The sequence below is a fragment of the Echiichthys vipera genome, assembly GCF_963691815.1.
Source record: "Echiichthys vipera genome assembly, chromosome: 15".
NCBI classification, from domain to species: Eukaryota; Metazoa; Chordata; class Actinopteri; order Perciformes; family Trachinidae; genus Echiichthys; species Echiichthys vipera.
The window spans coordinates 19,798,517-19,824,178 of record NC_139840.1 but is presented as its reverse complement, the minus strand read 5'-3'; the positions used below and the strand labels follow the sequence as shown (position 1 = coordinate 19,824,178).

The 25,662-nt window shown below is 42.6% G+C and overlaps 1 protein-coding gene across 1 annotated transcript in view; it reads left to right on the top strand.

Moving 5' to 3' along the window:
- The window catches only part of hs2st1a (heparan sulfate 2-O-sulfotransferase 1a), a 30,951-nt gene extending 5,663 nt beyond the window's left edge, over positions 1-25,288 (top strand). Inside the window, exons 3-8 of the mRNA XM_083928462.1 lie at positions 17,192-17,445; positions 17,565-17,650; positions 18,974-19,112; positions 19,241-19,338; positions 22,404-22,561; positions 24,461-25,288. Coding sequence (XP_083784588.1) covers positions 17,192-17,445; positions 17,565-17,650; positions 18,974-19,112; positions 19,241-19,338; positions 22,404-22,561; positions 24,461-24,684 — 959 coding nt within the window. The 3' untranslated portion in view covers positions 24,685-25,288. The remainder of the gene's footprint in view (positions 1-17,191; positions 17,446-17,564; positions 17,651-18,973; positions 19,113-19,240; positions 19,339-22,403; positions 22,562-24,460) is intronic.
- Positions 25,289-25,662: the final 374 nt, after the last annotated feature.

The window sequence follows — 25,662 nt, the reverse complement described above, 5'->3', positions numbered from 1 at the left end:
ATTTGTTTTCTAGCTGCAAGTATGTTAATTACACAGTTTATACAACATTATTTGTGTAAATCCCGCCCCTGCTACCTGCTTTTATGGGTTCGAAAATTGCAGAACTTATTTCCTTTGGGAAAATATTCATTAAACCGTAGTTTTCATTCTATGAATCCTTACTTTTTAACCCTTTTCTGATGCTTAAAAGAATAGTTGATTACAAAACACCGCCAGGTAGCAGGTTAATTCTAGATTTAGAAGATTTGGCATTTATGGTATGTTGTAAGCTGCGTAAATAGAAACGTTGCGTATAAAACTGTCACCTCATGGCCCTTGTAACTGTAGCAAACAACCTCTTCACCTTTGTGCCCCGCAGGCCGTGTAAGGGCCATGTGTCACCCAGAAGGACGGATATTCAGAGCGTACTCACACTGTCCTCCCGGACCGAGACCCGGACTTTAGGGTACTTGTCCCCCCTCCCTCTCCCCCCCGCGCCCCAGCCCCGTTTGTACTCACACTGCCAGGGCCGGCCAATGGTTCTTGCTGTCCATACGCCTTCAAGCCGTAACACGTCACACGCATCGATCGCGTGTGTGTGGCTTTGTTTACAAATCTTTCCATAGACCTCGGAGTTTTTGTGTGTCTTGTCGACTGTTTTTGAATATTTTCATCCGACCAAATCTGCAGTAAACACTCCACCTCCGCACCACACCAACGTGAACCTTTCACAGCCATTGTTGTTGTTGTTAAATGTCCGCGCATGGTCCGTCCTTCTATTTACATGTCCGAACATATAACGCTATTGCCGTAGGGCTCGTGCTCGTGCACGTGCGCACGCTCGTGCTCGTACATGTGCAAACGGCTCCGCTAAAGCCCACCTCTTTCAAGCGGGCCGTGGACGGTCCGCTCGCCGCAGTTGAGCGCGGAGCGGGTCCACTCACACTGCTTAAAGGTACTAGACTTTAGCTGAAAAAACGGTTTTGGCCGCGGCCAAAAGGACAGTGTGAGTATGATCTCAGAGACTTTTTCCCCCTCCTCCTCCTCAGCATCATTGCCTTTTCATCTTCTGGCAGTTATTCAGCCTGATTAAAGGAATTCAATTTCCATCTGTTGCGTGGTGATATTTAGTTCCAGACACAAGTGGCTCTGTGATGAGCTCTGAGAGAGAAGAGAGATACTGTCGAACGCAGAAGGAGATGCATGCGCTCATTGTCAAAGAGCTCATGCAAGACTTTTAAGCGGGCATTTGTCGCAACAGCTTGAACTTGACTTTGATTGTCATGCCAGGCACTCGTTGCCTCGAGCCCACCCTCACACTCTGCCGCGGAGGGACCTGGGGATCTGGTCAGAAATTTGCTCTTGAAATGACTTTCGTCAGGCATCGCTGGTCTGTCACCGCACAGACTTTGGTTGGACGACTTTATACCTTTGAGCTGCCCTGCGCCTGTCACTGATAAAACCTTTAGCTGCGGTTGTGTTTGAAATTCGACTTTATCGATGATCCAATCATCTACCTGACTCCTTTCACTCCTACACATTTGTCAAGTGTGTGTCAACTGGTTGCCGTGACTCACTCAAAGGACCGAACACCTAACAGGGGCTTTCTTTTTTAAGCTAATTGGTGACACATTGGTAGCACTCAACTAGACTGAGCCCTGTGTCCTCTCTGCAGCTCCAAACCTCATGTGTGTAACCCTCTTCTTCCTCTTGTGCTCTTATCCTTTCTGAAATGGCACTCAGTTTCCTTTTGACCTCTCCCAGACACCCTGCAACTCTGTTTTTAGCTACCCTCCGGAGTATAAAGGGTGCATGAGTCATTTCTTTCACTCTGCACGTTGGCATCTGCTGCCATAAGCAGCCGGTAGTGTCTTTCGCCTGGACCTGCCAGCTCAGTCACTCTCTGAAACATGCCATCTGAGCAGCTAATGGAGGGGAGCTCACAGCGGAGATAGGTGTAGGTGTCGGCGATGGATCTGTTGTGAGGAAGGGAGGCTGAGTGCTAATGGTCATACTGGGCTTTTGCTGTATTGTTAAAAGCATGGCTTTGATTGGGGCCGAGGATTTATGGCCCCTGGTGCACACTTTGTCTGACAGGGAATGTGTTTCCTGCAAAGTGGCCTGTACGGCAGCAACCGGAGCCAGCGCAGTGTTTTGCAGCTGTAGCAGGATGACGGACAGGCTAATCGGGGTGTTATGGACGGTTTCACACCCTAGATGTAATTGGAGGCCGTTCTAGAAGAGCGCCCCGCTCCCTACACCCACACGCCATCACTCCCCTCAGCTGGCCTCTCCTCACCTCTTCACTAAGACCCACTTTATTCTCACAGGCTCCCGTCCGTCTTCATTTCTTCCTGTGTCACTGTTGGGCAGCAGATGTGTCGGTTCAGTTAACTGGAAGAAAATGGCCTTCAAATATCATGCGGCAGTGAAACACTGCAGGCCAGATTATATTGAGTTAACTCGGGAGGACAAGTGGAGCTCTGACTGATGGCTGATGAGTTATTATTTAGTCGAAGTGATGAATCAGACGTACAGTATGTCGGCGAACAGTCCTGCAAAGATACTCAAGAGTGCACATTGATCCTGAGTGCTGTGCTGATGCTGTGCTCGTTTTTTATGTGGTCTCAGAAATGATCCTTTTTTTCTTTCTCCACGCACTATTTTAATGACGGTATAAGCTACAAGATCAAATTTAAACTCTCCGGAGGTCACACCTTGCTGTACCTAAGCCTTATGGGGGCTTTTGACGGATAATGCAGCCCGTGGTTGTAAACATTGGGGAGCAGGTGTCTGTTTCCTCTCTTCTTCACTGTGTTTCTTTTTCTCTGCAACAACTATTCAGCTCCTATTTTGGCAGGGGGAACAGCAAGCGGCTAATAAACCTGTCTCATGATAATAACTTCTAATGACAGTACACTCATCTAGCTCCTTCCTGGATCAATAGCTGTAAACAACTTCTTTATTTTTGCGTGCTGGGTCTCCTTTGTTATATTCAAATCCTTCTTATGTTTTACTAACCCCATTGGGTGAGCACCTGAAAGCAGAATATCACCGCTGGCTTTGAAATAAGGTGCTATCAAAGGAGGAGGAAGTGTGGAGGGAGGAGGGGGTTGAAATGAAAGAGATGATTTAATTTTCATTGCGGCACAGAAATATTTAAAGCCCCAGCTTAAGACAAAAAAATCATAAGCGCCTACAAGAAAAAAGGGAAAAAAGAAACGCCTGCAGCATTTTTACAACCAATTTCATCAGAGCACGGAGGGATAAAGGAGGAAAGAAGGTGGTCGGGCGGCACTGCCCCTCATCCTCAGCGCTGCCCTTCTGCCTCAGCGCTGCCCTCTCCTATTAGTTTTAGAGTTGACTTAAAGCTACCTTTATCTTGTTTTCCTGTAACACCAGGCATTCTTGGGGTTCTACTACTCTGTTTCCCCTCCTCTCCTCCCTGTCAGAAACCTCTTATCTCTTATCTGTTACTCCTCCTCTCACTCCGCTGTTGTCTTTTCTCTTGTCTCTGCTGAACCATGTGAGCAGCATTGCCAAACAGTTTGAAATTCAACTTGAAGTTCATTAGACAGAATACAAATAAGTACACTGCAAACAGCTAAGTGTGTCTATGTGTCTGTGCACAAGACCTTATTAATGAAATATCTGGGTTGCTGAATATTCAGCTCGTACACTCAGTCCGTCGCCCGCTGAGAGAGGATCAGTAGATTTATGTGTCTGCATCTCTTCCCCTTTTTTCTGTCGTGTTCATATTTTTTTCTCAAACACTTTCAGTAATGCTGCACACAAGGTTGATTGATTTGCTTTTTTTTATTAGACTAGTGTTTGTATCTATGCTGTCACTGGATTAGTATTTCCACTGAGTCAGACCTTATTAATCAGATCGGTCTGACATGATTAATTGATCAATAAAAAAGGTCTCTTTGTCAGTGTCGTTAAAACAAATGTAAAATCAGTTTTATAAACCTTCTACAACAATATCCACAACCAGCAACATAGTGTTTCTCCATTAATGTCTTCACTGATGTTGGTTGCAATCAGCAATTATTTAAAGTTTGGATTAGTCCGCCAACTATCTTTACAGCCCATTAAATGTTAGAAAATAGTCAAAATTCTTCCATAATTCCCAGAGGCGCACGGCCATGTCTTCTCATTGCTTGTTTATTCACCTGGTGCAGTGGCCATTCAGAGCGGGCCGAATGCTTGGCCCAGGAAGTGCTGCTTGCAGTTTTCTCGAAAAACCACCGATCTGATTGACCTCGCACTCAACGCTGCACTCCCTCAGGTCTTCAGCAGTAAACCTGTGAAGTGGATCGGATGGTCGGTTCTTGATATACACAGGCAAACAGAGATTCCTTCCTTTGACGTTGTGGCACCAAATTTGTCATATATTATCTACACATGTCCACCAAATGTGGTTGAAGCAGCAGAAAGAGTTCAGGAGATATCACATGCTTTGTAATATAAACAAACCGCCAGTAAAGAGGATGTGTCACTGTCAGATCACAGCTTCAACAGTCAGAACATTTTTGTTATTGTGTCTAACATTGTGCTGTATTTCAAAAGACAGATTAAATGTCTTTTGGTAAATCTGCCGCCCACGACATTTGAGCAAACTTTGAGGTTTTTATCGCCACTGTTGCTGTTTGCTCATGGAGGAATTGTTGGGCCTTTGTAAATCATAAATAAGTCATAGAGTGGTCTAGACCTTGAGATAACTTTTTTTGAGATTTTGCAGTATAAATAAAGATGAATTGACTTGAAATTGAATTGAATCTGAAGGCCAGTTAGAGAAAAACTGTATTGGAACATCAAAAATCTGAGAAAAGTCACTTTTTCTGGCTTGGTCCAGAGATGTTGTTTCTCCACATGCACTGTTTACCTTTCTGCAAACAAAGTCCACTCAAACCTGAGGGGTCAATACTACTCAGACTACAAACAGAAACCAGAACTTAAAATCTTGTCCCATCCACATTCATATGCGGAATCTGTTTAGAGATTACTGTGAGCGCGACGTAGAAGAAGAGATCGTTTTAAGCAGCACTTTAAGAAGTGTTGTGTATTTACAGCATCACATGACCGTACACACAGGAACGATCCAACTCCACATAGAGATATCAGAATCTGTATTTAGAGAGTAAAAGTGGGACCTGTGCATAGATCCTCTGATGGCTAACACGTTGCTATATGCTAAATATAATGAAATGAAAGAAGAGCAGCAGAGAACTAAGAGATGAAAGACACTGAGATTAGCCCGCAGAGATGAAGCGATAACAAGTTGAACTGATGTCGCAGCAGAGATGTTCTGCAGCGCGCCGCTCTCTCTCTCTGTAGCATGTTTCTGTGTGGGACAGATTCTCTGCGGTGTTCACCTGTCCCTCCCACTCGTCATTAAAACTATGAATAGCTGTCGTCTGCTCCGTCTTAATAGAGTGTGGAGTTCTCCCCGGACTCCCATACATGCATTATTAATTATCCGTTGCAGGGCTAAGAGACGGAGAGGGAACGGAAACATCTGATATCTGGGTTGTAGCTTGCAACCAGATCTACGCTGTTATGCAAACACTGTTTGTTGTTATATCAGGATATGAGACTTTATTTCTGTGTGAATTTAGCAGGTTTATCCCATTTAACGCTCTCTCAGATTTGCCTGTTATGTGTGTGTGTTGAGTGACGACAGAAATATTCCTGCTGATTTTGTTTATTACTAACTATATATTGAAAGGTGATCTGTGTCTGATATCCTTTGAGTGTGCATGTCAGTTTGACCTTCGTTGTGCGGAGTCCTTAAATCAAAACATCCTCTCTATTTCCTGTGAGAAGCTCTTATCTTTGTGCTCTATAAAACTGTCTCTGGAGGAAAGAGGAAATATGAGACAGGTGTACTGAGTGCTTGTACCGTTTACGGAAAAGATTGTCTGTTAAAACAAGTACTTATGAAAGCATGAGCCCTGTATTCATATGAAAACCTGTCATAAAACTCAGAACAGACTGCTGCTTTATTGTGGAATTTTTTACAACACTTTTTACTAACTTTTGAAGCACAAATGCCTCTTAAAATCAGGATTCAAACAAAGTTTGGAAAGTTTGGAAAATGTTTTGTTTAACCGTTGTGTTAGGAATATGCTTCAATTCTAATACACTCCTTGAAAAATGCTTGTTTTTGGTTTTTACACAGTCACTGATGTCATCAAAAAAATCTTTTAATGTTTGAAGCGAAATGATCCCATCTTCATAATTTTGTCTCCTGGTGTCTCATACCAGACAAAACATACAAAGTGAGTATGAACAGCTGGTTAAATCAACATGACAACATACATTGATTGCTTTTGGGTATAAAGCGATTCTGTAAACTTTATTTTTTTCAATTACATTTGTAGTAGCAGTTTAGATGTGTTGATAAAGGCTTCCAGTCAGAAATCGGAAGTCGGAAAAGTACCTTGAAAGGGCTTGAATTGTAAAGCTGTATGAACCCTGGGAAATGTTGGCTAATTCCCACTGCTTAGTCATTAGAGATCTGTGCCAAGATGAGATCCACTCCAATCAATCCAACCTTTACTTAACAAGGCAGCGGAATGATGGGATCTGCCATCTGTGTAAATTGCTCCATAATCTCATCTGACAGGCTGTTTCTGATGAAGCAGACAGCACGTGGCCCCCCTTTACTCTTTCTGTTTTTCCAGACATTATTGGCTCACCTGTCAGACAGCACTACCGGCTTCGATCGCACAAAAGACATATTAGCGGAGAAAGTGGCAGGTTGAACCATGACGATTATCATCTCCATCTATCCTGGATTGTTATCATTAGTGTAAGGACATGGTTTGCATTTAGACTAGGAATTATAAATCGGCCACATGTGGCGGGAGCTTATTTAGTGTACCCTCGTGTGTAGTCGGATAGGATGTTGCCAGCTGTGACAGGGGCGCTAGTTTTGTTTTTAGCTTGTGTGTGTCATCATTAGGGTTGTAAAAACAATTTTTCAGTGTTGGCATTAAAGCGTAATTCCAGCGCCAAAATCATCCCATCGTCTTGATCGTCACTAACATCCATCAAATTAGGGCTGCCCCTGACCACGGATTTTCTTGGTCGACCAGTGGTCGTCATTTTGTAACGGGTTTGGTTAGGACCCAATAGCAGCACAAATACAGGCAGGAATCGTTGGTAACAAACTTTATTGGCTTTGGTGCAGGGAATAATCAGAGTCACGGCGCTGCAGGTAGCCGCAGAGGAGACTGGAGTTACACTCACTCTGAAGAGCTGAACCAGGTAACCACCAGTTAGCCACAGGAGCCGACAGGCAGAATCCAGAAGGGGACAGGCGAGGATCGTGGTCAGGGACGGAAGGCTGAGGTGGTTTCCAGGAGATCGGTCAGGCAGGATTGTCGGAGGCAGGCTGGGTCGAAACCGGGAGATCAGGCAGAGTAACGCTGGAGAGTCTGGTGCAAGCATCGAGAACAATCTGGCAATGAGTGAGTGTGGAGATGGGGCTTAAATACAGCCAGAGCAGAGAGCACAGGTGAGTGGAGTTGGCTTGATGAGAGGGGTGTGTCTGATTGGCAGATTAAAGCAGGTGCAGAGTGTGAGGCAGAGATGAACTGTGACACATTTAGAGCGATAAGTCATTAGTTGACAAACCAATCAATGAAATTTTGGTTCGCTAATGATTTTTTTTCAGTCGACCAGAGACAGTTTTTTCGTGTATAAACTATTAACGGAGAAGTCCAGGAGAGTCGCTAACAGACAGACGTGCTAACAGTGATTAGCTCGGGACAGTACGGTGAAGGCATTAAAATATCTTTTTTAACCACTAATATTGCTTAAAATAACACCAACCTCGGCAGTAACATGATAAGAGTCCTTACACACAAAACGAAGCACAACGTAGTAAGTGAACCCAGAGTTTATTAAAAGAGTGTTTTAAAGACTTACCTACTAGCCCCGGTACCAGCTCCTTCAAGTCGATTACCAAAGTCAATCCAAAAGGAAGGAGCCCATTGATGTTTCGTTCAATAAAATAATTAAAACTTGAAGTCTGTTGAAATTTAACGTTTTTTAATTGTATTATTTTGCATGGATGTCTGCTGATGACAAAACATACTGTATGTTTAAATTTATGTTTGGATATGATACAGTTCTTTTAATTAACCCAAATTTCCAGTAAATTCCCATAATTCCCATGGAAACTTTCCAATTTGGAATATTTCCATAATTCCCCAGCTTAACGTCCTATGGACAGTTTCTGGGAAAATCTCCAGGAAACTTTGCAAACCATCATGGCAAAATGTGCTCCTGGAGAAACCAAGTGGAGCAGGAACAGTGAGGCAGTTTTGAGTATTTTGTCAGGTGTTCATATGTCTGTGAACAGATTTTGTCTCCATGACACAATGGAAGATAGAAGATACACACACAAAACTTAACAGGTTTAGATTGAAGTTATGGCTGAGTTCAAAGATGGGTGTGGCCCAAGGAAAGGGCTTCGGAAGTAGGGGTATAGGGAGTACAACATTACGCTCCTGCCCTGCTTTGGTGTCATGGCTGGTGTTATCGCTGTCAGAGCCAAATATGTTATTATAAGTTATTAATCATTGAGCGTTGTTGTACAGCGTGCTATGATTCTGTGCCCAGGTGTAAAAGTAGGAAGTTACTGTTGGCGTCTGACTTTGGCCGATTAAATCTGAGAATAAACCTTTTTCACGTTACACGGATAACTGAGAGAAACGATTTTGCAGATTATTGAACGCAGCACAAGACAAGGTATCAATAGAGTGCGTCAGCCAGATCATTTTGGCGTTGAGTGACCTCAGCAGCCGATAGTATTACACTGGGCTCCTACAATTCCATCTCAAAATAGTCCTCTGTAGTTCATGAACTCTACAGAGCAATAAACCCTCATCCTGAGCTTCTAGACTCTGTTATTCCCCCTAAAAAACTCTGAAGTTTATAATGTTAAAATCTTCTTCAGTGACACTCAATGGATTCATTCTGGTCTCAAGACCCATACCCCAAACCACTTAACCACTTTAAACTGTCTGCACAGTGTTGTGTGTGAGCGCAGACAAGGCCGAGGTTTGTCTCTTCTCTTTATACGAGGAATGCTTTGTCGGCAATCTCTGACAAGAACATGCTTGTTTTCAGCATGCTACATGCAACTTCCAGACTTTTCAGGATACACGACCTTCACATCGATTGTTTGTGCTGAGTTGAACTCCAGGGCCCCGGCAGCAGCAGCATCTCTCCAGAGAACGGAGAGCCTCCATCGGGCACCTCCCGTTGTAGGTGGAAATCCGGCTTATGACCTTAACAGCACGCTGCCCCCTTCTCACTTTCCTCCTTTCCTCTGTAGCCTTCTAATAAAAGCAGGGCTACCGTGAAAGTCATAACAATGAACAACTCTTCAGCCTGTATTTATGGAGCCCCACTAGGCAGCAAACTGCCAAGTCCAGGACAGGAAAGATCACGTCACTGTGAAACTTGTTATTTACGAGAATATGCAATGTAGCCAGACATTTTATTCGGCTGTGTCACCTCACCGGGTGCATCTGTTGATTTGAATTTCAACAGTGGAGCCTTTCTTTTGCAGATGTGGCAGTCTGACTTTAATTCATTGTTCAGCACCATTTCTAGCATCTGCAATCAGACTTTCCTATTTCCTTTTATCAATGTTTAAAGACAAAACAAATAGAAACTTCCCAGATCCTCCTGTACACAAGACAGTTTTGTATGTTTCTGTGCTTTGTCATTCAGTGACTGTCCTGGTTGGATTACCAGCACCACCACCACAGGCCACAAAACTCCCAGTTTCTCAGGATTTAGTCGTTTTATTATTGCAAATTTGTCAGGAAAGCTGCCACTAATGATTGTATTCATTACTGATTCATCTATTAATCTTTTTTCATACTTATACTTGTCTTTTTACATCTCTAAGTTAAATCCAAGATCTGTATTCTGTTACATTGTTTACATTGGGGAAATACCCGGGCTTACTTTTGGATCTGATACAGCGGATCAGTATCGATACTGACCTTGGGGAGTGAACTGGGTATCAACCGTAATGTGATCATTCCACATCCACACTTGTGTTTCCACTACCATTTAATAAAAATAATAATAAATGCTTTATTTTTGGATAGGGACAGTGCACATTAATGAAGATCGATATTTAAACATCTCTGTAAATATGCCGATTATTCCAAAGATACTAATTAGCATCTGTAGTCCCTAATAAATAAATAAATAAATGAAAAAATAGAAAAAATACAAATAGAAGACACAGCACACACAGCACAATACATTGCATAGTAAGGACCACACCAGACAGGATATAACAATGCAATAAGAAGTAATCCTTAATTATTCTCAAGTCCAGTTAGTGGTAGCAATTTTACATCCATCAGGCACGGCACGCCCATGACTCATTTCTTAAAAAAGATCACTGGCATGAAATCGGTACTCAGTATCAGTAGATACCTTGAGTTGAGGTGTTGAGGTGTTGGCATCAGTATTGGGAGAGAAAAAGTTGCATCGTTGTTAATGCTATAGTTTCTATTGTGCTTTCAAGTTACATATTCCAAGTTTAAATAAAGAGGCCAGGATTTGTTATTCCATCCTCGGGGTACTAGCTGGTGTCTGGGTCTCTATGTATAAATAATGAAGCTACCAAGTACAGTCTGCCAAGTGCACCGTGTTTAATGGGAACTTGGAGGCGACAGGATACACAGTGAGTGCACAGAGAGGTCAGGTTTTTACCCTGGGCCCCCTAGGGTTAATCCTGCCCTGGCTGTTTTACATGGTGATCAAATTGTTTGGCGACATTATTGTCGGTCTCCTTGCGACTCAGACCTGGTCCTTCTCTCCCTTGTCTCGTCTTCTTTCTTCTCTCCCCCTACCCTCCCACCTCTCCTCTCTTCCTCAGCTGAACTGTGGAGGATAGAGCAGAGTGAATGAGACCTTTCATAGAGTGTCAATGTCACACTTGTGTGTCAAAGCCAGTGGGAAAAAATGCCTCAGCTTCAGCAATTGACCTGTTCAAATAAAACCACATTTAAAGAATTGCCCATTACCTCAAATATGTGTTTTATCTTTCTCTAAAACAAGTGAAAATCTGTGAAATACGGCATGCAGCATAATAGTGTGTGTGTCTAGTCTTACAGTATGTTTTATGTTTCAGTGTGCGTGGTTGTGTACGTCTCTGTTCCTCCTCTTATGCTGAGCTTGTTTGAAAGCTCCGAAGGTGTTTTAAATGTACCAAACACCTTTACAGTCACTTAATGAAAGCGCTCCTTTATCTGTCCCCTTTTTTCAGCTCCCTGCAGCTGCCAGCAGAGTTTAAAAAAGCTGCACAACAGATTCCTCTCTCAGCATGGTCTATATTCCTTGTCATCACCTAAATAACAATGGTAATGCAGGCTCTGCTCAGTTAAATCAGGCCTGACTCCCCCTGTCAGTCCTGTTTCCTCTGCTAATCCACTCTCTGCTAAACGGATCCAAAGACTGAATTGGAATAATTAGGAATACGGAAGTGCACGGTTTATCCAAATGTTCCTGAGTGCTGCAGTGGTGACATAATTGTCCTCCCCCTAAACCTGGCACCGCAAAACAGCGGCGTGCCTCCAAGTCTATATAGAGGGGAAGAGGGAGAAACAGCACCAGCAGCAGCAGACTAACTCCATTTTTATACAGCAGCAACCTAGATCTCCTCCCTGTCATCCTTCATTGATTTTGCAATCCAGCGGCATCCGAGCAGAACCATACAAGCCATACACCTCAGTCTGCTGCTGATAGCCAATCTCTATTACCCACCTAGCCCAAGGCTTCAGTTGGAAGGGCTAACCCTCTCAGGGGAAGCAGACAGAGGAGGAGAGCTCCGACTGGCGGATCGGAGCGATGATAGATTTATGTGCCGCTTGGAGAAAAGGATCATCTTCTCTTCCCCCACTTTTATTATCCCATCAGATCTGACGTGATGGCAATAATACACGACGGCCTGTCACATATTCCCAGATCTGGCGGGCGAATATGAATGACGATTCCAAATGCTTGCATCTAATCAGCCGCGAAATTGCTTCAGTAAATATGTTCAACTAGCAGCGCTCCGTCTTCCTCCTGTCTCTCACTTTGAATGAAACTCAGAGTAATAGGCTTGTAGTTGTCACAGTGTTTAAGACCTGTGTTGGCTTCACGGTTCATAATTAGCTTTTAATGCACAGAGACGGCTTGAGGGGAAGAAACTGACGGAAATGTGGAATGAAAGTAGGCCCGCTGTGTGGCCATAGTAATTCAAGCTTTTCTTCTCTAATTAAATGACCTCAGAAGGGAGCGCTAAGCTTAAGTTTGTGTGTGTGTGGCGCCCTCTGATATAAAGGGCTGTGCCAAGTGTATTCAGCCTCGCAATGAATAGGGCGTCTACTACAAAGCCTAAGAAGCCCTCTCCGTCCCCGCTTCGCCTCCTTGTTGACTGTTGGAAATTTGCCACACAACACCATGTCTTTAACAAGTGGTTTCTGGGCCCATTTACATAGTTCAGGACGCTGTATTAGGGGACACAGTAGCCCCTCGGTTTTTCTCACTCTCCCCAACCTCCTATGGAAGAAAAAAAAACTGAGACACTGCCAGCCTTCTTTGCAAGCTTGAGCTGCACAAAAGCTTATATTTGTGTGCAAAAAGAAAGCTTACATGTTGATGCATGTTCTTCTGTTTGTCAGCAGTTCAAAATATGGAGAAGAAGTGTAAGTCTGTAGAGTTTAAAATGCCACGTCACTCAATTAAACATCTTATTTACCTCTGAATGATATCTAACCATGTAGCTAGCTTTTGTCCATTTTGTTCTTGAGTTTACTGCTGGCACAATGGAGGTGCATGGAATTTAATTTGCGATGCTCACAACATTGAAACAAAACATTTAAAATGTTCATCCAACCAGATCTCTTTCAGAAACAACGCCCTGGCTACTCTGGATAATCCACAGACCTCGCTGTCAACACTTTTCACTGAGTATTTCTTCAATGCAAAGTTCTTCCAGTGAAATAAACTGTTGACAGCGAGGTCTGTGGATTATCCGGAATAACAGGGACATTGCTGTTGCATTTAATTTTTTTGTGCTGCTCACAACAGTGAAAAATGTCAAATGTAATTCCATTCACCTCAGATAGCTTAAAGCCTCGGAAAACCACTAGAGATAAGAGAGAAAATATTGTACCATGGTTGTTATTTTTGCCATTTAAAGCCCCAAGAACTCAAAACATAACGAATAGCTTAAATAAGCAACCATCAAAAGTTAAACCTGCATCAACAGATTTTCTTTGGAGCACCTCAACATGCTCTACATTGACATATCATCGCCTCCAAGTCACAATAGTCATCGTAATATCTGCATTAAGGTAAGCAGCATCATGTCCATCAAAGCCCCAAATGAGCCGAACCCTTGAAATGAGGATGCTGCTGTACACCAGACTGTATATACAATGAAGGACAACGTGTCTCCACTTCCTCCCACTGTACAAAAATGAAGCCAAAATATCGCAGATACAGGCGCCGCCATGTTGTAATGTGGTGGCGCAGTCCGCACAGTAGTGATTGGACGGTAGAGTCGACCAATCTGAGCTGAATGGAATTACATCTGACATTTTTCACTGCTGTGAGCAACATTAAAAAAATTTAAAGCAACAGCAATGTATTTTTTCAGACAAGTGTCCCTGTTACTCTGGATAATCCACAGACCTCGCTGTCAACAGTTTATTTCACTGGAAGAACTTTGCATTGAAGAAATACTCAGTGAAAAGTGTTGACAGCGAGGTCTGTGGATTATCCAGAGTAACCAGGGCGTTGTTTCTGAAAGAGATCTGGCTGTTGAGCATTTTAAATGTTTTGTTTCAATGCTGTGAGCATCGCAAATTAAATGTCATGCACCTCCATTGTGCCAGCAGTAAACTCAAGAACAAGATGGACAAAAGCTAGCTACATGGTTAGATGCCATTCAGAGGTAAATGAGACGTTTAGAATCGAGAGTCGATCACGGCCGTCAATCATGACACGCTACCCCGTTTTTTAGCCTCAAATAAAGAGGCTATATCCATTTTGATATGGTGAAAGTCATCTCAAATTTCACTCCCTGTTACCTCTGTTTTTGGTCTCCACCAACTCCTGAGGGAAATATCTGTCTCTTTAGCCGCTAAATGCTCCATTTTGTTCACCAGTTAGTCTCTAACTGTGTCCGCCTGCTGGTAGGTGTTGAGTAGATGCATACAGTGTGGTTATCTCAGCCTTTTTTCTGAAAAACACGTGTGTGTTGCTGCAGGAAACAATACTCGTGGAAGGCATAAGAGTGAACAAAAATATAAAAGGTTTGAGCCGTACATGAAAGCAATACCCAGATAGGCAGGTGGTCTTTTTTTTTTTCATTGATCCATTAATGATGTACAAATATTGATTAAGAGCAGCTTTAAAGTAAATAATTTCACTATTCTTTATGAAGAGTTTAATCACTCAACAACTCAACTAATCTGCTTCATCAGGACTATGTGGGACAGTTTGAGATTTGATCGAGTGGTCTGGCAACAGGAGAGACCCCTCTACCGTCACTTAGATTCAGATGTTGCTTAATTCTGATTGGTGCGTTGTGGGTGTAGGTGACATCACCGGTTTCCAACTGAACCATGTGAAATTGACACAGCTATTGTAACTTCTTACTCATCACTTAGTAGTAAGAAGCTGATGGACACCTGGTACTACGCATCAGACGAAAAACACTTAATATTTATGACTTGCATTGTCACGGGTTGCACTCGGACTCTGAATGCCACTGTCTCTCTGTCTCCTCTCACTGTACGCCGTCATAAAAATAATCCTAAAAGGACATTTGAGCCCAGGCGATAAAGTTCCAGCATAGCAACTGTTATTGCTGTTGTTGTTGGCTAATGCATGCTTTGGAAGGGAGCGTGAATGAATGTCTCCATTACAGTTGTTCTGCGTCGCTGACAGCCTTCAGCCATTACAGCCACCTGGCACGTCCCCACACCGCCAGCCCAGGAGCAACCGTCGCAAGTGCGCGGTAGCGGCACGGCTCCGTCCGTAACCAGATCCCGCTTTGATGAGTGGAACATTAACAGCTGCTCAGGAGGGTGTAAGAGAGGGGGCAGTGAGAGTATTTCTGTGAATGTGTGTGTGTGTTTTGTGTGTGCTTGGCCACGTGTGTTCACAGACTTTGCAAAGATGAAGGAGAGGCGCGGCAGAATAACAGTTGACATCTTAATTGGGCACCGGTGCCAGATGATGCCAGCCTCTAAAGCCGGCCAGTCTAGGCTGTAACAGTGTCTGAGCGCCCGGTCCGGGCTTTAGGAGTCCGCTGGCTCCACTGAGCGCTCCCACGGGTATTAGGTGCTCCAGTGTTGTGCTGCCTCCCCACCTCACACACACACACACACACACACACACACACACACACACACACACACACACACACACACACACACACACACACACATACACACACACACAAACATCCTTCCTGCGGAGCACTCAGAGGCATTGTCAACACTGGTCAATCTGAGGCGAATTCAGACGAAGAAAAGCCCAAGGCCAACAAAGACCTGGGCTTCTTTGTGTTGAATCTGTTCACACCGAGGCACTGAGGTCTGGCTTTTCTGTTGCTTTATGCAGGGTTAGGATTGAGATCCCTCCTTCCTCCTCATTTTAGTGTATTGATGTCCTGTAAACATCCAGTTAGCTATCAAATAACTGTAGCCTTATTGTCCAACTACTGACCTTCAGCCTGCCACCTCTCCCTCTTCACCCTCTCACCCGTGGCTACATGATGCTTTTCTAAGAAGAAGAAACTAGGTTGGAGAAATCTATTCACACTATCCCGGGCACACAAAGATGCACTTGGCCATATGACAGTACATTTATTTGATCTAAAACAGGAGCACACAGGCACTCTGCAGTTAAATAAAGAGAGTGAAAGTAAAGGTAGGATATTAAAGTGGAATCTCATTAGCGAACAAGAGAGGTGGTATTGCAGCGTGAAATAGGCTGCTCACAAAATGATTAACTAATATTCCTGTTTGACATTATTCCTGATCCTTGGTGTGAAGCAGGGTTTTTATCTATCTGCTCGCTAAGAGAGACTACGTTCGAATTAAATGGAAATCCATTTTTAATGAAGTTACAGTTTAGTCTCATACGCAGCAGTTCTACTTCTGAAGGATTTTTTTAAGCAGCGGAGGGAAAAGGTTTTGGGGTGTGCATGCCACTGGCAGGCGGAGTAATTGTCAAAAACATTACATAAAATTATGCTTTTCCTTGACAAATTTTAGAACATATTTATTGACAGATTTTATTCATAGGGCGTGGCACTAACAGCAACACTTTCACCAGAAAAGATGACCTGAGAGTCATGAGATCTATTTCATACGTGGCCACTTCCATCCTAACGTTGTACAGGAAATGTCAGAGTTGTGTGAAGAGCTGTGCAGATTTTACAGCAAAAACAGTGATTCTCAGATAGGAAAGTATTTTTTTGGACAAAATCTTTATCTTGACTCGTACTGTTAATGTTGAATTTATAGTTATGTAACCTTTATTTCATTAGAGAGAAGTGTCTTAGGCACTGTGTGAGGTATTTCATCTGTGCTGATTTCAAACAACCATGCTGCTGCAGGGGTGGGGATGGTTGTAGCAACACACACATAGGCCAATATAGAGATTAACATGATTTCGTTTATTATGTGAAATAGTTGGAAACATTTCTATATGTGTAGCCGAATAAGGATAATTGATGTCAAAATTTAAGATGTTTAACTCATAAATTCAGGGAAAAGGGTTACAACCATCCCCGATTTCCCTATACATTGGTATCAATAAAATCTTTAAATTCCCCTTCTACCCCTAATGTAAAGGCATGTGGGAGTTGCAGATGGTAGCGTTTTTGCTTGTGATACCCACAAGTTTAACTCTTCGTATCTCTCTTGCTGACTCTTTACAATTTTCAGTATTAACAAGAAATACCTGCTGTTACTTTTTATAGACATTTTTTTATCGACTTATTCTGCTCCACAGCGCGATCAGAGTCCAGGTTCAGCTCCAGAGCAAAACTCCTGCAGCTGTTTGGAGCTCGCTGAAAGACATGTCCTATCCCCTCACTACTCCTGTTCTGCAGTGTTACAGTTTAACTCACCTGTATCTGTCTTTTCCCCGCCGTCCCCTCCAGAACGAGCCATCGCCAGACACGAAGTACGAGAGATCGAGCAGCGGCACACGCAGGACGGACTGAGGGAACGGGACTCGTCTGCCTCTGCGCTGTCCGAGGGAGAAGACGACATCGTCATCATCTACAACCGCGTGCCCAAGACGGCCAGCACCTCCTTCACCAACATCGCCTACGACCTTTGCGGGAAGAACCACTACCACGTCCTGCACATCAACACCACCAAGAACAACCCGGTCATGTCCATACAGGACCAGGTCAGTGACGGCTCACGCTTCACAGGCTTCTTTAACATGAATTGACCTTTTCGTCGTTGTCAGTATGTGGTAAACTGTGTTAAAAAACATTTCTTCCACTGGGTCATGATTTGGTTTAGGTGCGGTTTGTAAAGAACGTGACTGAGTGGAGGGAAATGAAGCCGGCTTTCTACCACGGACATGTCTCCTTTCTGGACTTCACAAAGTAAATATGTTGTCTTACAATATAATGGTAACACTGTTAAATAAAGTTTATTCTCCCTGCCGTGGTTTTGTGCAGCGGACGCCACCTTGTGGTCGTTTAATTTTCACTTAGGGTTTTAACTTGGCAGTAACATTCGTCCTGAGTGATCCGATCACAAGTTGACAGCTCTTACAGATGTACTTTGTAAGATTTTCATCTATTTAATTATCTTTTAAGTTTCTATCAAACAAAGAGTGAGTTAAAATAATGGTGATTGATCATATGACCCATTAATGAAAGCACTTCTACTTGCCTCTTTGCCGAGTATTTCAATATCCGTGTCTGTGACGACATTCCTGGGCTAGATGTAAATAAGCCGTCGTGTTAGTGACACTGCTGACAGCCGTTGGTCTTCCGGCTTAACTCGTCACTAACGGTTGTGCTGCGTTCACTTGTAATCAGAAATCTGGAACTTCCAACTTGAGTCAGGGCAGAAGTGTTATAGGAACATGTGTGTGTGTGTGGATTTAAGAGGGTAACATATAGGGGAAGGACTGGAAGTAGAGAGGCGAATGTGTAACAATTAAGTTAACTAAAAAAATAAAAAATAAATAGTCAACACACTTTGAACGTGACAAGATGGAGGCTCTGAAAGAACCGGCTCGCCTGCAGTTACCTCTTACCGCCAAAGACGCCTCTAGAAACAACATACTGTATCTCAATTCTTATGGAGTACAAATTTGAGTACAAGTGTGAATGCACCCAGGATGCTTTGAGATCCCATCATTTAGACCACATCCGGAGGCCGCATGTGTCCACATTGTTTTAGCAGCGTGTACAGGAATGTATAAAAGTGTAAAAAGTGAATAAATAAAATGTGCACACACACTTCGGTAAAGTTGTAACTGCCTTTTCTGACTGACTCTTTTAGGAAAGCTTATTTATTTATTTTTTTAAGATTATTTATGTGGTTCTTTAATGCCCCTATTTGTACAAAAGTGAAGGTATACAGGAATGTGATGGCATCTAGGAAACACAAAAATGCAGAAGGCAAGGGTCGTATGGGGCTCCAACACAGCTGGAGTGTGCAGCGTGTGCTTGGTGCTGCTGTTTACAGAGCGCTATCATTCATCATCGTCAGTGCTCACATGGTTATCGTGATAGTTATATTTATAGTTTTAGTTCTTGGTGTGGACACTTTAAAACCAGGTGAGAACGGGCGCTTACACAAAGCTTCAACAAAACAAATCTGCTAACTCTCTTGTTTGTCTTAAGAATATGAATTGTCGGACTCAAGTCCTGTTGAGTTGAGTGCTTCAACCCAATCACTGTCTTTTCTGTCAGGTTTGGGGTGAAGAGGAAGCCCATCTACATAAATGTGATCCGGGACCCCATTGAAAGGCTGGTGTCTTATTATTACTTTCTGCGTTTCGGGGATGACTACCGCCCCGGCTTGAGACGCAGGAAACAGGGAGACAAGAAGGTTAAAATCCATACATTCTGTCATTCTTTTGTTTAAATCATTCCTAATGTTCATATCAACCATATAAAGTCAGTTTGAAAAGTAAGTGTTTTGTTCAAATATGCTCATGCGTTGCGTTTGCGTTTCAGACGTTTGATGAATGTGTATCAGCCGGCGGCTCAGACTGTGCCCCAGAGAAGCTCTGGCTCCAGATCCCCTTTTTCTGCGGTCACTACTCTGAATGCTGGTAAGTGTTCAAGCGCCTGACGCTTTTCCTGTTCAGCTAACAACACTGAGTCAGAAGTACAACCTGATGTTTGACATGACAGAAAGAAAGCTTGATTTACTTCGGTGATGATCTATAATTTTCTTATCGTCCATTAAAAGTATAAAAAAGACATATATATATTTTATCTTCTCAGGGACAGCACATTTTAATAAACATCACTGTAAATATGCCAGAATTAGCCAGGAATCTAGTTCTAATCTGTAGCCTGTAGGCAGGTGGGAAGTTGGCTTCCTAAAGTCAGGAAACAGGTTTAAAACAATCATCTTAATGTAAAACATATCAGGAAAAGTAGAACACAGACGTGGTCATCAATAAAAGCAGAGTAAATGATAGTTCAACAATGTAAAATCAAACATTTACCCAACATCTTAGATTACAGAACAGTTTAAAAAAAAACAAAAAAAACAGACATAAGCAAAGACAGATGTGTGCAACAGGACAGCTGCTGCACTAATGCAAGTCAAGCAGCAGGGAAGTTCAGCAGCATACAAGTTTAGTTTTTAATCAAAACTAACAGAAATTTTGGTCGAAAAGGACGAGGCGTCCAAACTAGTGCTGACAGATGTGGTTTGGATTTAAGCCTTGATTTTTACAGTCTAGAAAAGGAAGTGATGAGTTCCCTGATGAATTTGCTTCTCCTAAGAATTCTGTTATGTAACGGAACTGTGTCACCAGTCGGACAGTTTTTGGCTAAATTCTATGAAACTTTCTGTTTAACCTACGAATATAAATGATGGTGTAATGTTTAGTGTTGATTTAATGGTGTTAAACTAAAGTCTTACTTCTTATCTTTGTTACCATATATCGTGTTAACGGTCTAATTCAACTTTGTGTTTACAAGAGTGGTCAAAAGGACGCTTACACCGGTGAATTAGCCGTGTGCTACTCTCGGCCCTAGTCGGACACCCTGAACCCCTCGCTGTAAACACTGGGAGCTGCTGGTCGTCCACATTAACACCAATGCTGTCAAAACATCCAGGACCATACTTCAGTCCTTCACAGTAAATGACATGCTTTAACAGCTCCAAATTACACTGCAAAGTCTTCTTCATTTCCATTTTTAATGTAAACTGCCACTTGAGCGTCGCCTAATGTTCTCACTGCTTTCTCTCATCGTCACTTTCATATACCAATATGACATTTAAATGGCCATGTACTTGAAACTTCACTTTTAGATACTCAGAAGTGTGTAGATTATTTCTACTTGCACTTCGGTGCAGATCACCCAGTAGCACCAGGAAAGCACCAGGAAAAGACTGGAAACTGCGGCAGACCAAATCTGTCCGGATAGGGATAGTACCAGCGAATTTAGTCCGATTGGTGTGTAACTAAAACCTGTTATATCTTATTCTTCTGAGCCCCATCGTCCAACAGTCCACCACTCTGTTGCATTCATCACTCACCAGCACACCAAATGTGTATAAACGACCACGACTGAAAATAGTCCCCAACATATGCACTGTTTACTTCTGTTTTAGAACCGTTCGCGAAAAACTACAACTGTAGAAACAAGGTGAGCAACATGGAAGAGGATTCGCTCCCTGTGTAGATATGAACGGTTCGTTCTAAGCCTGTAGTTCTTAAACTTGAAAAAGTACCAAGCCACGTACCTCTTGACCAACGCAAAACATTTTTGGTAGGAAAAAAAAAGTCTATACAAAGAGTAACAGTACATTTCTGTCCCATCAGTCATCAACACAGTCCATCTCTAAATTCATGGCAAACCAATGTTGTGTCAGCGCGCAACAACGCTAAGACAGCATAGAAGTTGCATTGAACGACGTCTTTTGAGTGAAGTTTACAATTTAGTGAGAAACGTGTGAGGATCTCTTTCTGATTCAACCACAAATCCATCATATTGATTTTCGTCCGTCATTCAATAACAAAACTGACTTCCCGCTCACAGCGAACAAACGCAATCTAGGATTATGTAGAAAATATTGAATTTATAATGTAGTTTAAGAAACATACATTTATTTATTAAACTTATAATATATACAGTATTTATGCATGACGCACGCTCACTCCCATTGAAAAACACAGTTCTAAGATAACAAAAAAACACAGGTGATTATACGCTAATGAAGACATAACTATGGCTATTATACATTTTACACTCTGCTCCTTTTAGTTTGAATGGTCGGCCTTTAGGTTACGTACCACAGATTGGGTAGAGACACGGACTAACTCATTGTTGTTTTTTTGTCTTTTTCAGTTGAATAAAATATAGAATACAGCCAACCTTGTCTTTTTCTTGCCCGAGGCAGTTCAGATAGTTCAGAGGGGATTCTGTATCAGTTTTGTTTCATACCGCACGACATTAAACCTCAAAGTCATTTTCTATCACTTCTGCTCCTCTCATCTTCACAAGGTCTCTGATAGCTCTCTCAGCCATGATCCATTCTCTCTACATGACGATCAGTATCAATCTCTCTGCCCTCACTTATCCCTCTTACCCTCCTTTAATCTCTCCTTGACTCTGCCTTCCATCTTTTACCCATTTACCCTCCTGAAGCAGGTAACCGACTGAAGGTCAGCGCGTCTAAGATTGAGTTCACTGCCGTGCACCAGCAGCATATTAAAGCAGTGGAAAGTCACATTGGAAACTTTACATAAATAAAGACAAAAAGGTGATGTTGCTGCCAGTCCTCTAATGCTTTTTATCGAGGCTTTGCCAAAAAGTTACTTTATTGGTTTAAACAATTTACTTCCTCCCTTATTATTTAATTTCCTGCAGGACAACGCCTGGCACTGACATCATATTTTTTTCCACATTCCTTCCTGCCTTTCAGCACCGTCCTCTGGTCCTCCTTGTGTCTCATCCCTCTCTGGACTCTGTTCACATCACACTTAATCATTTTTCCTGTCGCTGTCTTTGTACCTTTCAGCTCACTCTCTTCCTCCCCCTCGTTTCTGTCCTTTGCCAATGTTGTGATCGTTTTACATCCAGCGGAACCGTCACCATTTCATCACAGTACAAGGTAAAACAAATCCAGATACAATGAACATGATCCTCTGCGCAGGAACGTGGGCAGCCAGTGGGCTCTGGAGCAGGCGAAATACAACCTAGTGAATGAGTACATGCTGGTCGGAGTAACGGAAGAGCTGGAGGACTTTGTCATGATGCTGGAGGCCGCTCTACCACGCTTCTTCAAAGGAGCCACAGAGCTGTACAAAACAGGTGAAGAATAGTTAGAAACTACACTTAATTTTTTTTTTGTTTCCCTCACCAATATTACAATATACTGAATAACTGACTTAATGGCTCACTCACATTTCGGTGCTAAAGTGTCTTTGTGCTGTGATTGCATATTAGCCGTCTGAATTGCTCCTCTGACAATTGAGTCGTGATCAATATGCACTCATGCCTCTCGCTGGTGTAGTTACAGATTAGTTACGAGTGCAGCCAGCATGAATAATGGAGAGCGCAGAAGAATTAAATCTGACAGTGATATAGATGCACTGTGGCTCAAGTATATGATCTTCATCACTTTAGCAGCAAATATGCACCCAAGTACTCAAGTTAGTCAGGGATTAATTTAACGAATTTAAGTGTCAGAAGTCATGCCGTCTCTTTCCTAACCCCATACAAAAACTTTTAAAAAAGAAAAGAAAAAGATCTCTGTATTCATGCTTTGCTGAGGTATAGCTAATATTACTTAAACCTTGCAAAATTAAAGCAGCCAAAATCGGACAGGATTTAATAATTCCACAATAAACATTTCAGACATTTTGGGAAATACATTTATTTGCTTTCTCACTGAGAGTTAGATGAGTAGATTGATGCAACTCTCGTGCCTTTCAAAAACAAAGACAAAAGAAAAAAACAACATGAATCCCATCATCCCTCCCAATAACCCATGTCAGACACGGTCACAATGACAACCAAGCAGCCGCATAACATATAACATAAGTAGATAGGTCAAGTAAAAAAAAAAATCAAACTAAAACTCATAGGAAAAATAAATAAAGTAATTCAAGAAAGAAGAAAACAAAAACAAAGGGGGGTGTCTCTCTCCTTCCAGCACTAGGAAGTGTCCTCAGCATCATCAGGAGTAACAGTGAGACTGTTACTAATAAGAGCCAGCAGTGGGTCCCAAGTTTTGTGTAATTCTGTCAAAGATCCCCTCTGTGAAAACCTTAACTTCTCTAACTGTAGACATTGTAAAATATCACGTATCCAACTGTTGTGAGTCGGTGGAGAAACATGTTTCCATGTAAGTAGAATGTTACGTCTGGCGAGCAGGGTGGTAAAGGCCACGACCCGTTGTGTAGTAACGGGCAGATTTTAGATGCCGAGAGCCCAAAAAGAGCAGTCAGGGGATTTGGCTCCAAATTTGTGTTAAGAGCCTGTTTGAGGGTTTGAAATATATCGGACCAAAATTCAGCAAGCTTCGGGCACATCCAGAACATGTGTCCGTGGTCGGCTGGGGACTGCTTACAATGGTTACAAGCGTCACTGTGACTAGGGTATATCTTAGCCAGTTTAGCGTTGGTGAAATGTTCTCTATGAAGCACCTTCCACTGTTATAGGCCGTGCCTGGCACAAATAGAGGATGAGTGGACCAGTTTGCCCTCCACTGGACCTCAGTAATGTCTACTCCCAAATCCTTTTCACATGCATCTTGTGGATTTCTAAAGAAAAATATGTATATTTTTTTGGAAGTGTGGGACTATTTCTTGACTGGTTGCCGTAACATCCTGGTGTCTACGTTAGTCTAGCAAGTAACCCCTTGTTAAACAACAACTAGATTTTTATTTTTTTTTACACTTAATGTACAAAATGTTCAACAAATGTTCTTTTCAAATTTTCATACTAAACTAAGATTATCGTCTCCTGGGTGCAGCTTAATTTACCAAATAGATATGAGAGTCTTATTGATTTGAACCAATAAGCACCCTTCAAAAAAATACCATTGCATTAAATAGATATTTTACTTTTAACTGTGTTTCCCTCCGTTCAACTGCACAGAGCTTGATTCAAATCTGACTACTTTAACATTAAAACTAATAGAATACATGTAATCCTCAATCACTGAGCTACCCAGACCCCTTCAATCCTCCTCTCCTTTCATCACAGGGAAGAAATCCCACCTGAGGAAGACCAGCGAGAAGAAGCCGCCCACGAAGGAGTCGATTGCCAAGCTGCAGCAGTCGGCCATCTGGAAGATGGAGAACGAGTTCTACGAATTTGCGCTGGAGCAGTTCCAGTTCGTCCGGGCACATGCTGTCAGAGAGAAGGACGGAGAGCTCTATCTGCTGGCACAAAACTTCTTCTATGAGAAAATCTACCCCAAAAACTAAAGAGGCACATGTCCGTAGAAGAGTCTGGAGGGGACACTAAAGGCTCAGATGTTAAGTCTGAGACGAAGAAGAGAAAGTGAGACTAATAGACTACAGTTGACATGTTGGCGGCTTTGTAGGTGTGGTTGAGAATGTGTGCTGCAGACAGACCCGTCTCTGGTGACAGCTCAGTTAAACGCGTCTGTGTAAGCCAACCTGACGAGGAGCTTGTGTCGCAGGTCGTGTTCCCAGCAGCCCCTGGGCCTCCACCCCCTTTCACTTCCATGTCAAAGGTCGTCTGCGCAGAGGCACCTGTCTGGAGACGGCCTGCCCAACAGCTGCTCAACGGTCCTCGACTCATGGCTTCGCTGTTCCCTGATCCAGAACAAAACATTTTCATCAGCTCTGTACTGTTTGGTTGTGTTTGGTTGTATTTTAACTCTTTACTATGGTTGTCTTTTGTATGTAAAGACGGTGACATTTTCCATGGTGACACGACATCCCCATGCCTCACCACTACTAACTTAAAGAGATTTTAAGTGTAAAAAACTGACTACTGTGCTGTATTATTGGACTTGAATGAGAACTTTTGAGGTTTTTATGAAATAAAAATCCTGTGACCATGGACTATTTACTGGAACAAGTGCTTGATGTGTTTTCGCTGGATGTAAATGCGCAGCTTTGCCCAAAAGGCTTTTTCCTCCTAATGAAAGAAAACGTGATGTAGTTGTGAAGGTGAAGATGCTGCTGCTGTAAATATTTACTACTTTTTCAGTCTGATTCGTTCAGACAGATTTGCTACGATATAAAATTAATCCATTTATCCTGTTAAAGTCTTTATCAGGTCTGCATCTTCTCATTGTAGAACCAGTTAAACATGGGTGTCTACTAAACTGTTAAATCAGGAGATCGATAACACTTCATAATATCAGTCCCATAAGCTGCATTTCCATCTGACACATTCAGTTTCGAACCGTACAAAACACATACAGACATGAA